Source organism: Eulemur rufifrons, chromosome 19, assembly GCF_041146395.1.
Source record: "Eulemur rufifrons isolate Redbay chromosome 19, OSU_ERuf_1, whole genome shotgun sequence".
In the NCBI taxonomy this organism is placed as follows: domain Eukaryota; kingdom Metazoa; phylum Chordata; class Mammalia; order Primates; family Lemuridae; genus Eulemur; species Eulemur rufifrons.
Genome location: NC_091001.1, coordinates 90613756 through 90626446, shown reverse-complemented (window position 1 = coordinate 90626446; position 12691 = coordinate 90613756). Strand labels below are relative to the sequence as shown.

Genomic DNA, 12691 nt, shown 5'->3' with positions numbered 1-12691 from the left:
CTGAAGGACAGTTTAATGTCAAAAGCAGTTGTGAGTTTTTGCTACCAATTTTGAGAAGATTGACATGGAAACCTAAAGCTAATAATAACGAAGAAGCAAATGCTTCCTGAAGAGATGAGGGGACCCGGGAATACAAGTGTCTGTTTTAGAATTAGATTACTTTATGGCCGAATGCTTGTAAAACACACGCATTTTTATTTTTATATGAAATAAAATGTATCTTCTGCTTCCAAAAAGATGTGAACATTGTAAAAATCAGAATTAAGTCATATGAAACTGTCTCTGCCTTTTGAAAATCCAGACGATTCCAGGCCAAAAAAAATTCTTTTGGCAAAGAAATATAAGAAGTTTTTAAAAACAATAGGCTCTGAGAATCTCCAGTGCCTATAAAGTGACTACTGTAGCTGGGAGGTGAAATGGGAATGATGATTAAGTGCTTGCTTTCTTTGGATGTCTCAGTTTGCCTAAGTGAGCATAATTTAGGTGACTGTGTGAGCATCTGCATGGCAGCTGCTGGCGCTGCAAGTTAATGCCAGAGAAGACAAAATAGTTGGCACACCGTTTCCAATTTCATCATTGTACCAGGAGCCAGAAAAAATACAAGTTTATATTCTTTTGAAGTGGGAAGATGTTGTCTCTTTTTTTCTTGGGCTTCACACACTTGCACACACAAAGTATCCTCAAGATATTTATAAGCATACTCTGACAATTTAGGGTATAAGCTGATTTGTTTGTGCTACTGTAAAAAAACAAACGAGGTGAATTTTTGTCTGATTGTGGAGTCACCATTCTATGTTATTATTATTATTTTTTTAATTTCTGAGGTAAACTCCTAGATGATTTTGGAATGTCATATAAACATTTCAAGCAGTGATCAGCAAACTCTGATTCTTTAAGTAAAGTTTTATCGGAACACGGCCACACCCGCTCATTTACATATTGTTTTTGACAGTATGTAAACTGCAGCGGAATTGAATAGTTGCAACAGAGTTCTTGCGGCCTGCAATCTTAAATTATTTACTATTTAGCCCTTTGCAGAAAAAAAGTTTGCCAGCCACTGATATAAAGCATCGATAGCTTCCTTTCGGGTGCCATCTTTCGAGTGCCAGGGAGCCCGATTAGCCACGAGGATATCTCCCCACCTCAGGCAGCATGTCCGGATCCTCCAGTGTTAGGGTCACTGGCGAAGGAGAAACTTTTTTGGGAAAACATTTAAAAAGAATGGAGGGCTTCGTCCTCCTGAGGAATCATTTTTCTTCTGTTAAGTGAGAGGGCCAGCCCAGCTGATGACTTCAAGTCTTTCTAATTTTAGCTTTCTTTGATTTTGTGGCAGTTACGTTGAGTATTTGAAGGGCTGTTATGTAGAGGATGACATGGTGAACTGAATTAGGATGAATGGGTGAAAGTTACTGTGAGACTGTATTTCAACTCAAGAAAGAATAGCACTTTCTAGGGACTGCCTATACCTAGGATGTGCTTTGTGGGTAATGCGCTCCCTGTCACAAGAGATGTTCAAATAAAGTCAAGGTGACCACTTGATACATGAAATGCAAGCAATGGATAAGAGATGGTTGTGTCGGACAACTTCTGAGGCCCCATTCCTTGAAATCCTAATGGCTTCTTTGGTTAAAGTTCTTTGTTTCCAAGCTCAGATTTTGACCACAATTTGATTTGATCTATAGAGGCATCTTGGATGATTTTTTAAAGGTATAATGTTGGCCAAACCAAAGTGTTATCAAGTGGGGAGAAGCTTATCTGGTGGGCAGAGAAGGCAGCAGAAAGGCTGACCCACAGCCAGTCTCCCCTTTAGTTATGTGCAGGCAACAGAAGGTCACTGCTGCTTACAGCCATAAAGCCTCCTAGATGAACCAGCTCTCTTCAGCTATTGCTACCATCTTTGCTTTCTGCCTAGTCTCCTGGAAAGCGGAGTCATATCACAGATGTAGAAGTCAAAAAGTGTTTTTGTATCACAATTTTTTTTTTTTTTTTTGGGAGAAGAAGTCTCACTCTGTTGCCCCAGCTAGAGTGCAATGGTGTCTTCATAGCTCACTGCAGCCACAAACTCCCGGGCTCAAGTGATCCTCCTGCCTCAAGCTCGAGAGTAGCTGGGACTTCAGGCACATACCACCACACCCGGCTAATTTTTCTATTTTTAGTAGAGACAGGGTCTTACTCTTGCTCAGGCTGGTCTTGAACTCGTGACCTCAAGTGATCCTCCCGCCTTGGCCTCCCAGAGTGCTAGGATCACAGGTGTGAGCCACCGTGCCTGGCCTCTGTATCATAGTTTGCCAGAGAGTTTAGAATAGCAATGAAGGGCAGGTCTGGGTGAGGCCATACAGTCCCTGTGCAACTCTGCTGTCATAGCATAGAAGCAGCCATAGATAATACAGAAATGAATGAGTAAAACTTTATTTACAAAAACAGGCAAAGGACTGGGTTTGGTCCCTCGGCCATAGCTCGCTGACCCCTGTGTAGACACTGAAAGTTAGAACTGGTTAGACAATGTCAGCTCTAGTTCTCTCATGTTTCGGAGAAAAGGTGAAATGACATGTCCAAAGTCATACTGTGATCGAGCCAGGATTACAAGCCAGAATCTGCTGTTAGTCTAGTTCCCATTTTGTGATACTGTGCTGTCTCGGCTGTGCAGTCAGATTATATTATAGCATTTGGTTTTTAAGAGAGGGCCATGTGAATGAAAGAAATACCTGTTCCAGGTGGTCTATGAATAGCAACAGCCGGAGCTCAAGGATGGTATTTCAAGGGAGGCACCCCTTTTCCCCTGTGACCTGGCCTGCCTTTTTCTTAGATGTGCCCTGTTCACAGTAAAACAAAATAATATGTTGCATAAATTCATATGGAGAAATAGTGCCCCAGAGTTGTGAAAAAGAAATGGGCTCCTGTAGCTGCGTCACAGGATTTGATCACTTCAGCGGAGAGTGCCAGGAGATTTGAGACAGATGTTTTCAGACATGCCGCATGCCTAAAACATTTCCAGGGGTCGGGCTGCAAATAGTGACTTAATAAGTGGAGAAACAGGGAAAGTATGCAAGTTGAGGACACAAGAGTTTATTCACCACTAGGTGCACGGCCAACCTCTTTGCATTACATCTGCCTGTCAGGGTTGGCTCTTTAATCTGTCGTGCCCTCGGTATTGCTCTTTGTCTGCCCGTGAATAAAGTGCAGCATTGTGGTTAGTAATCCCACTCCAGTGACTCGACTTCAAATGTGGTTTTGGAGTGCATCCCAGAGTTCTGTTTGCTAAGCTTCCTACTCCTGTTTCAGAGACACCACTGGATACAGAGCAGCGAGCACTGAAGGCTTCCCTCTTTCCTTAAACCTGTCGGGTTGTGGGCTCTCTCTTTCCCCCTCTTGTGCCTTTCTTTCCTTTTTTCTTTTCTTTTTTTTTTTTTTTTTCTTAAACCTTCCAAGGCAAGTTCATGGATACTAAGCTGATGTGTTTGTTGTTCTTTTTCTCCCTGCCTCCACTCCTAGTGAGTAACCACACTGGCCGCATCAAGGTGGTCTTTACTCCGAGCATCTGTAGAGTGACCTGCACCAAGGGCAGCTGTCAGAACAGCTGTGAGAAGGGGAACACCACCACTCTCATTAGTGAGAATGGTCATGCCGCCGACACCCTGACGGCCACGAACTTCCGAGTGGGTGAGTTCCTCCACGGTCCCTAACTGTCCTTACTGAAGAGAGTTTTATGAGATTGTAGCATTTAGACGCCCCCTCCATGCACACTGCTCCCTGCTGCAATGGGTTTCTGTCTAGGAGTACGAACGAATATGCTTCTTTCTTTGAGACCTTTTAAATTACTTTCAGAATAACTTTAAACCTGATTTTGATTTCCTAGAGAAATGTCAACTGGAATATTTTCCCTTACTGCTTAGCATTTATGCAGTCCTGTGGTAATGGGAATATATGTAGTAGAACAGCAGAGAATAGGTTTTAGATTAAAACCTGAAGGTATAATTTGCACTGATCTGATCAGCTTCACACTTTATCGGCCCGGTGATAAGGAGAATTTGTGTTAGATTTGACTCATGTTACAAACTCTTGGAAGGGGATGATGAAATTTAAATTGTTACTTCAAAAATATCCAGACTCTACAAAACCTCTAAAAATTGTCAAAAGCCTGTTTGTAGAAATAAATACAGACGTGCATCTTTTGCCATGTTTCTGCTCTGTATCGTAAGACTGAATTATAAATTAATATATAACATGGATTTGGGGAAGATACACTAGCAGATTACTGTCAGCAGTCAAAAACTTTAAATTAATTTAAATATGAACCGGTAGTTACTGACTACAAAAAAAAAAAAAAAAAAAAGCCTTTTTGTCTCTTTTTAAATTTTTGTTTTTTACTTTTTTGTAAACGGAGAAGAAAGTACTGCGTCCACTGAGTGCTGTCATGTTGTCATGCTGTCATGCAATACGGTATTTTTGTCACAGAAAAATGTCTTTTATATTTTTTGACCAATTATGGTTTGCCATGTGTACTCAAATAATCGCAGACACCCACGTTACTTTATGAGTTACTCACAAGAATAACCCAAATGTCAGACAGATAATAACACTGGCTAGATCTGGTCTTTTTATGGAATATTGCTGTTTAGTCTTGGGAGTGTGTGTCTGGGGGAGGGTAGGAAAAAGGGGTGTCTATTTCAGCTGATTTCCATCAAGACAAAATACAAGGGACAGCTTGAAGTCCTTATTAGCTCTTTGATTATTTTACTGCTTTATTGTGATTCCTAATCCTTACGAGCTCCAAGCAGTATTTTTGATCGTCTGTGCTTGGAAAAAACAAGTGCCCATAAATACGATTTAAAAGGGCATTGTAAATTTCCTGGCTATGATAGGGGTACTTTGGGCATATTTTTAAAAGAATTTAGCTGTTAGATGCCAAATGGCACATTATGCTTAGCAAGGCAGGGAGCCGAGTCTAATGGGAAGTGTGTTGAACTGATGATGAGGAAACTGGATTCTGGTCCTGGTCGTGCTACTAACTAGCTAATCCACAGGGCATGCCAGTTAATATTTCTGGGCCTCACTTTTTCTCATTCATAAAATAAATGGGATTGTGTTTTGTGACCTCTCAAATTTAGTCTGTCTCTAAAATCCTACGACTTATGATCAGCAGTAAGTAATATTATTTTATGTCTTTTTTGGAGGGCTGGAGACAAGGAGGGGAAGGGAAAAGGTAATTCCCAGTAGGTTATTATGGATATAATGGCTTTTCCCCACTTTCCTTTTTTTGGTTGCCTTTCTCACTCACTGCTTCCTTTCTTCCATCCTCATCAACAGTGTCTGCTCCTCCTTGCATTTATGGTAAATCTTTACAGTAGCAATGCCAGAATAATTGAATGGGTGGTAATTTTTTGGCTTACGCTGTATTCATTTTGAAACTAAATATTTGAAGTCTTTGAGAAACAGAGGAAGTCTACTTGTTAAAACACGCTGCACACTTTCCTTTCTGGCAGTTAACCAGATGTTTAGGAACAGAACATACATAGCCTGTTCAAAATACGAAATGGAGCAAAATTATTTACAAAAGCATTTCAAAAACAGAACTCAACTCTCCACAAAAGGATTGGCAGAGAACTTTAATTAAAAAAAAAAAAAAAGGTAGGGGGTGGTGAGGAGGGGCTGATAATAAATAGTTTCACATTGGAAATCGTGGGAAATAATTTCATTAATATCCTGAGCTGTTTCCCTCTCCTATTTACATTTTAGTTCAAATACTGGATAGTGTGAGAGACAAGTTTTATGATTTTTCTTTACTGAAGAATGATAATTTTGTAGCACTTATAGATTGTGATCTTTCAAAGATATACAATGTTTTTAAAATTCATTTTTATGCATGTATCTTTTTCAGGCTTTACTGGTTTAATATAATGTTTATAAAAAGTGGTTTTCTAATTTTTTTCTATTTATTTATAATGTATTAAATCTTTTGGAAAATAAGATATACATATGGAAATTAGTTCAGTTTGAAGAAAATTCAAAATTTATCATCACTTGTTAACCACTCTCTTTGTCCTCTGATAGTTAAAGGCACTAGAAGGTGGGGGCTGGCAAACTTTTTCTACAAAGGTCTAGATATTGTGTTTTAGGCTTTGCAGGCCATATGGTCTCCGCTGCAACTGCGTAACTCTGCCGTTGTAGTGTGACAGCAGCCAGACAATATGTACAGGAATAGGCGTGGCTGTGTTACAGGAACAGTCATTGGGCTGAACTTGGCTCAAGTGCCATTGTTTGCCCACCCCTGCTCCAAGGAGTCAAAATAATACAAGGAAAATCATATGGACTTCCTAGTTGAGGCACCTTAATTAAATAATACATTTTGATAATCAGAGCAACAGAAATAATTTTGAACATTGTGATTTATAGTTTTTTTTTTTTGAAGGAAGTAGAACAGATATTATTTTCACCATTTTTTTTTAATAAGGAAATTTAAGTAGAGAGATTTAAGTGAGCTTACCTTAGTGAGTGAGTTAGCTCAGACTAGAACCTAGGTCTCTTAATGTCAACTGTTTACTTACCTCCCTGGAGTCTGACCATGATGTATGGGAGGGACAAGGTAAAGGAGTTCATGGAGTTGGGTCTTATGGGATGGCCAGACAGTATAACAGAGAGAAAGCAAGCATCTGAGAGTCCAGCAGACCTGGGTTCGAATCCTGGCTTCATTATGGCAATCGGGCGTGTTCTGGCTCTGTATCCCCTCCGGGCCCAGCTCAGCTGATCCATGAGTGCAGGGACTGATAGATATATGCAGGGTCATTCTGTAGCAGGCTTCTTCACTGGTGCTGCTTCTGTGTTGATCTTCTGGTGTGTGGTGACCGTGAGTCTGGGACATACAGACGTGAGAGACAGCAGGCCCTCTTCCCATGACTATTAAGCACATGGTCTCTCTTCTTGCATATTCAGTGGGAGAAATAGTAAATATAACCTCCACTTAATATGAATCTAAAAGTGAGGCCCACTTGAAGATGATATCCAAAGAAGTAGTCTGAGATTCTAGAATAAACTCATTTTTATCAGTGGCGATATTGGTATGATGTAACAGAATATTTATATCAAATGGTGTTTCCTATAAAGCAAATTTCTAACTATAATGACTTTTTTGGTGGCAGTCTGAACTCTACCTCCCTTTTTCCTCTACCCCTGACTTTTTAAAAAATGGAAACACATCCCTCGTTGGGTGGGCCAGCAGGTTCACCACTGTTGTTTTAATGGATTCTTAACATTTCATAGGGATATAATGAAGATGACTTTCTGGGATTGTTAAGTTGTTTATAAAGCCTTTAAGTTCCTCCAACAAGAAGAACATATGAATTCATGTTGTCACAACTAGAATATTTCAAATACAGTAATACTGTCACTTGGCATAACTTATTTGTAGAGACATTGACAAGCAGTCATGATTGCTAAAGTAACACATTTGGTTTGTATGATGCTGCTTTCTCTGAGGAGTTACAAAAGACTCCTGTTCCATCAGCACTGACTGAATAGTTACAAAAAAATTTGATAATTTAAAAGGTGCATTCCCGTGTTATTTAATTTGATGCTTACTACTTCTGAAAGAGGTAAATGGTAGTAGACACAATTTGCAAATATGAGTACTGAGGCTTTAGTGGCTTGATTAAAGGTGATTTAAGTCAGGTTTTCTTTTCTTTCTTCTTTTTTTTTTTTTTTTTTTTTGAGACAAAGTCTCTATTGCCTGGACTAGAGTGTAGTGATCATCATAGCTGACAGCAACCTCAAACCCCAAGACTCAAGTGATCCTCCTGCCTCAGCCTTCTGCGTAGTTGGGAGTATAGGCGTGTGCCACTGCACCCAGCTAATTTTTCTTTTTCTTTTATTTTTTTGTAGAGATGGGGGTCTCACTGTGTTGCCCCGGCTAGTCTTAAACTTTTGTCCTCGAGCAATCCTCCCGCCTTGGCCTCCTCAAGTGCTAGGATTACAGGTGTGATCTGCTCTGCCCAACCCTACGTCAAGTTTTCTTACCCTAGAGTCCCAGTACCTCTGCTATCCCATGTTGCCTCTTATGACCATAAATTAAGAGATTATGTATAAAACGCAGTAGTAGATTTTCCGAGATAAGCAAATCATAAACCTGCCCTCTAAGAGCTTATGCTTTGAGGAGGAGATGAGAAGTATGTGTAAATAACCCTAAATCAAGATAAGAAGTTCCTAGCAGGAGCCCAGAGAAGGGAGATGCCACTTCTCTCTGAGGGAGGATGCTTACAGAGAAAAGGGCTGGCATGCAGTTTTCTGTGTAGTTCCCCATGCTGTCCCCTACACACATTCCTGAACACATCGTCTCATGGTGGGAGCTGAGGAAATAAATGCACATTTGCCTGATTATGGACCGGAAGGGGCAGCGGAACTTTAAACATGGCTACGTTCCACAATAAAGATGGCTGGAGGAGTAGAGGGAAGAGAGGGGTGAAGTCGATGTGGGAAGGAGGAATTTCCCCATCAGCACTGGGCATGGAGGCCAGAAGGCACAGGTGGTTTCTGGGAGGTGGGAATAGCTTCGCTGTGGTACAGGATGCACGAGAGACAGTAACAGTAAATGACAAGTCCGGGAAGGTAGGTTGGGGCAAGGCTACGGAAAACCTTGGATTTCAAGCTTAGGAATTTGGATTTTACTCTTTCAGAACTTACTAAAGTCATCTGCAAAGGAGAAGTTGATATCTGTCGTTTTGAAAAAGACAGAAATGCTCCCTGTTTCTTTGGTAGGAATCGAGTGTTTGAAGAAGCTAGCTATGTGTCTGAAGCAATGACAGCCTCTAGCCTCCTCCAGAGAGCCGTTCTGAGGTTTGTCAGATGCTCTGCACTGGAAACCTCCCCACATATTTCACAAAACCAACCTAATACTACGAAGCTTTGATGAGGGATAGAAGCACTTCATGTTGCTTAAACTCACTCCAGAGATTCTCCTCACAAGGAGGGAAGAAAATTCCCTCTCACTGAGGTGTTGAATAAACTGACATAACTGCTCAAGGAGCGGGAAGCATTTAGATTTTTTTCTGGCAACTTAGTTCCGTCACTGAGTCCTATATCCTCTACCATTTGTCACTGTTCGGACCCCTGATGTTTATCCAGGACAGAAACCAGTGGAAATGCCAACATGTCATGCTTTGATTAACTGGCAAATATATTTTCCCCTTAATGCATTATACAGGTATATCTTATATTTTTTAAAGATGATTCAATACAACACTAAAAATGATTGCTTTTCATTTGGGCAATTGAGAATGCCTAAGAACTTACCAAAGAAACTACTCCCAAATATATTTAGTCTTATCAAATAATTTTATTTGTTAATACTGAATAAATGTGATGTGGAACATTTCCTTTTTTATTTTATTTAAGCTGTAGAATACCCTCAAAAGGCTGGTATTAGGAATAGTCATTCATTTAACGTATATTGATTGAACACAAGCCATGTGCCAGGGATTGGTTTAGGCATTAGAGGTACAGCAATCAACAAAATAGACAAAGTCCTTGCCCTCCTCTAACATTAAAAAATATGTGGCTACACCATGCATGAACCTCAGATACATTATGCTAAGTGAATTAAGCCAGTCACAAAAAGACAAATACTATATGACTCCATGTACGTGAGATACCTAGGGTAGTCAAATTCATAGAGAAAGTAGAATGGTGGTTGCCAGGGCTTATAGGAAGGGGGAATGGGGAGTTGTTGTTTAATGGGTATAGAGTTTCAGTTTTGCAAAATGCAAAAGTTCTGGAGATTGGATGCACAACAGTGTGAATGTACTTAACACTACTCAACTGTAAACTTAAAAATGGTTAAGATGGTCAATGTTATGTTACATGTATTTTACCACAATTAAGAATAATTTTTAAAATATAGTACGTGAGTATACTAGGGTCAAATATATACTGCTAAAATGTACTATAAGGAACATTATATGTGATATAATGTCAGGAAGTGATTAATACTATGAAGAAAAATGAAGCTGGGAAGCGGGGTAGAGAATGGGGAATGTTGGCGAAAGGCATGGATCGCTATTTCAGGGATAGCTCTGGAAGGGCTGTCTGGCAGGATGACATTTGAGCAGAGAGCTAATGAAGTGAGGAGTGAGCGGTGTGAGGGGACATCACAAACATTATCACCTGGCTTTGTGACTCTGCTTTTTATTTTGTCTAAACCGTGGAGCACCTCCAAGAGGCTGGCATTAGCAACACTCCTCCAGTCTTTTCCTGTATGTCATCTTGGGTTAGGTTTCATTGACCTGTATTGTATCAGGGAATCAGATTAATAATGTCTGTAGCTCAAAAGTCTTATTCACAGAGGACACAGGCAAGCAGGTGGTGTCCTCTGGGTGAAAAACGGATATGGTCATGGAATTCTTGCAGAAGGAGTCCTGCTGGCTTATAATACAAAGTAAAAGGTCATAGATGTAAAAAATGAGTTCCCAAAAAAGCAGTGTCACCTTTCTCCAATATTCTTTTATATAGAGCAAATCACATGATTTTGGTTTGGAGCTTGCTTTTAATTAAGGGAAATAAAATTGATTGTTGCTTGTGAGTGCAGGTGTGGCGGTGTGTGTGTATGTGTGTGTGGTTTGCGAGGGAGGGGGTTCCAGGTAGGGAGAGGCACATGCAAAGGTGGTTCCAGGGGGTGGTTGGAACAAGTAGAGGCAATAGCTTGGCCCTAAGAGCCCAAATCAGGCGAGAATGAGGTCCTGTTTGATTGAAGAGGAAGATGCCCTGCCCGAGGCGGAGAAGGTAAGCGGCGTCAGAGTGGTTGTGTAAGAAAGTATATCTGCAGCCAGGACAGTTTTTAAAAAATTTACCTTAGGTAAAAGAGGGTTCAGCAGTTTGCTAGATCTGGGAGAAAGGCACGTGTGATAGATTGTTCCTTTTAAGCCATGCCTGGCCTGTATCATGGGAATGGAGGGGCTCCTTCAAGGGGTTGTGCTAGGCCAGACTGGAATAAATAACCTTTCAACATTCCTTGGAGTCTGTAACACAATGTCACAAAGTGTATATTCTTTCCTAGTCTGTCGGCTTGAGCATACGGAGTGATCTTTGGAAAGGTCCAGACTGCTTAGCATAGCGTGCAGGGCCCTCCAGGATCGCTGCCACCTGGCTCCCCGGCCTTCACTTTGGCAGTGCCCTTTCTTCCACCCTCATCCTCCTCTTCTGCCAAACTGAACCTCCACGGATATCAAAGGTCCCCAGATGCGCTGGGACCTCTGTGCTTCTGTGCCTCTGTGCACACTGCTTCCCCTGCCTGGAGGGCACGTTTCCCCACCCAGTGTGCTTGGGCAATCACCCACTTCTTTTTCAGTTCTCAGCCAAGTGATGATCTTGCTACAAAGCCTCATTTCCCTTATTTGCTGACATGCCTGTTTCTTCCACTACACTCTATACTGCTTGGGAACAGGGAACTGTCTACTTCATCTGGGTATCTCAGTGCCTCACTTTGGAGATGCTTAAATGCATTTTTGTTGACCATAAATTGTATATGCAGGTGCCCAGGTCATGGGGGCATGCACAGACCTTACCCGATACAGCTTGACCATTAATTTCAGGCAAGTAAATTCACAGAAATAAAAGTCATCAACTGAGAAGTCCATAGAGAGTTCAGAGGCACAGGAAGGAGGGTATTCCACTGACTACAAGATACGTGAAAAAGAGCACCCTTGTAGCACTTTGCACGGAGCTTTAAGTTTTTAACACTGGCTGCATTCTACTTTCTACTCATGGCAAAGTGCAATTAGATTTTCATACCTTCAGTATAGCTGTTCCTACTACATGGAATCCCGGCTCACCACTCCTGCCTCTATCTAAATACTGCCAGTCTTTAAGGAAGAATCTTAGGATCTTAAGTTTCATTTCAAATGGTTCTGCCTGTGCTGTTTTTTTCTTTCCTGTAATACCTCTAGTCATTACTGTGTCATTTGATATTCAGTTGCCCAGCTCAGGTATACTGTTGGCGGCTCCAGGACCCTGGGTTGGCAGGCTCACCGCTTCGATTCTCAACTTCCACACTGGTAAAATGAATCATATGGTGCCCTGACCTTCCTTAGAGAGCTGCTCTGAGGCGCACAAGGAGGTGCAGGCTGAAGGAGCACATGGGCTCTTTGGATTGATTTGAAGGCCTTTGTCTTGTTCTGAAGATGATAAATCTCAGTTCTCGTGATTCTCAAACCTGTGCTATGGAGAGGAGGCCTGGGGGGCGGCAGGGAGAAGGAGAAGGGAGTGGGCTTACTTATGTCTTCTGGAGCTTGGATAGGGGACGTTTCCTGCGTACCCCACAGATAGTGGTTCCTCCATTTGCTGATCCTGACAGCGCAATAGCATCAAGGTTGTTTCTATTGCTCCTTCACTTTGGTACTCCAGTAGGAGTGCACAGAAGGCTCTATACTTGTTCACATTTAGGCTTGCTCTGAGCAGGTTAGACTTTGCACAAAACAATGTCAGGTAACATTATCATATGGCCAAGACAATTTGTAGCACTGTGTCCTCTCTGCCTTGGATCATGTTCCTTGCTGAGGAGCTCACTTGCTTACACAGGAAGCTCTTGCCTGTTGCCAAGCCTGCTGGCAAGGGTAAAAGCATTTAAACAGTGTAATACATTTTGGAACCAAAAGCTGTGGTCAGGAGGAAAAGTAATCATCTTGAATAGATGGGGGCATCTCCAATG

The 12691-nt window shown here is 41.4% G+C and overlaps 1 protein-coding gene across 10 annotated transcripts in view; it reads left to right on the top strand.

Moving 5' to 3' along the window:
* LTBP1 (latent transforming growth factor beta binding protein 1) overlaps positions 1-12691 on the top strand; it is a 384917-nt gene that overhangs the window by 150976 nt on the left and 221250 nt on the right. For 6 of the 10 annotated variants that reach the window (XM_069495133.1, XM_069495129.1, XM_069495132.1 and 3 more), the window contains exon 1: positions 3373-3660. In XM_069495133.1, the coding sequence (XP_069351234.1) occupies positions 3438-3660 (223 nt within the window). In that variant the 5' untranslated portion in view covers positions 3373-3437. Of the gene's footprint in view, positions 1-3372; positions 3661-12691 lie in introns of those variants that run through there. The other 4 variants (XM_069495124.1, XM_069495127.1, XM_069495126.1 and 1 more) reach the window with 1 other exon arrangement.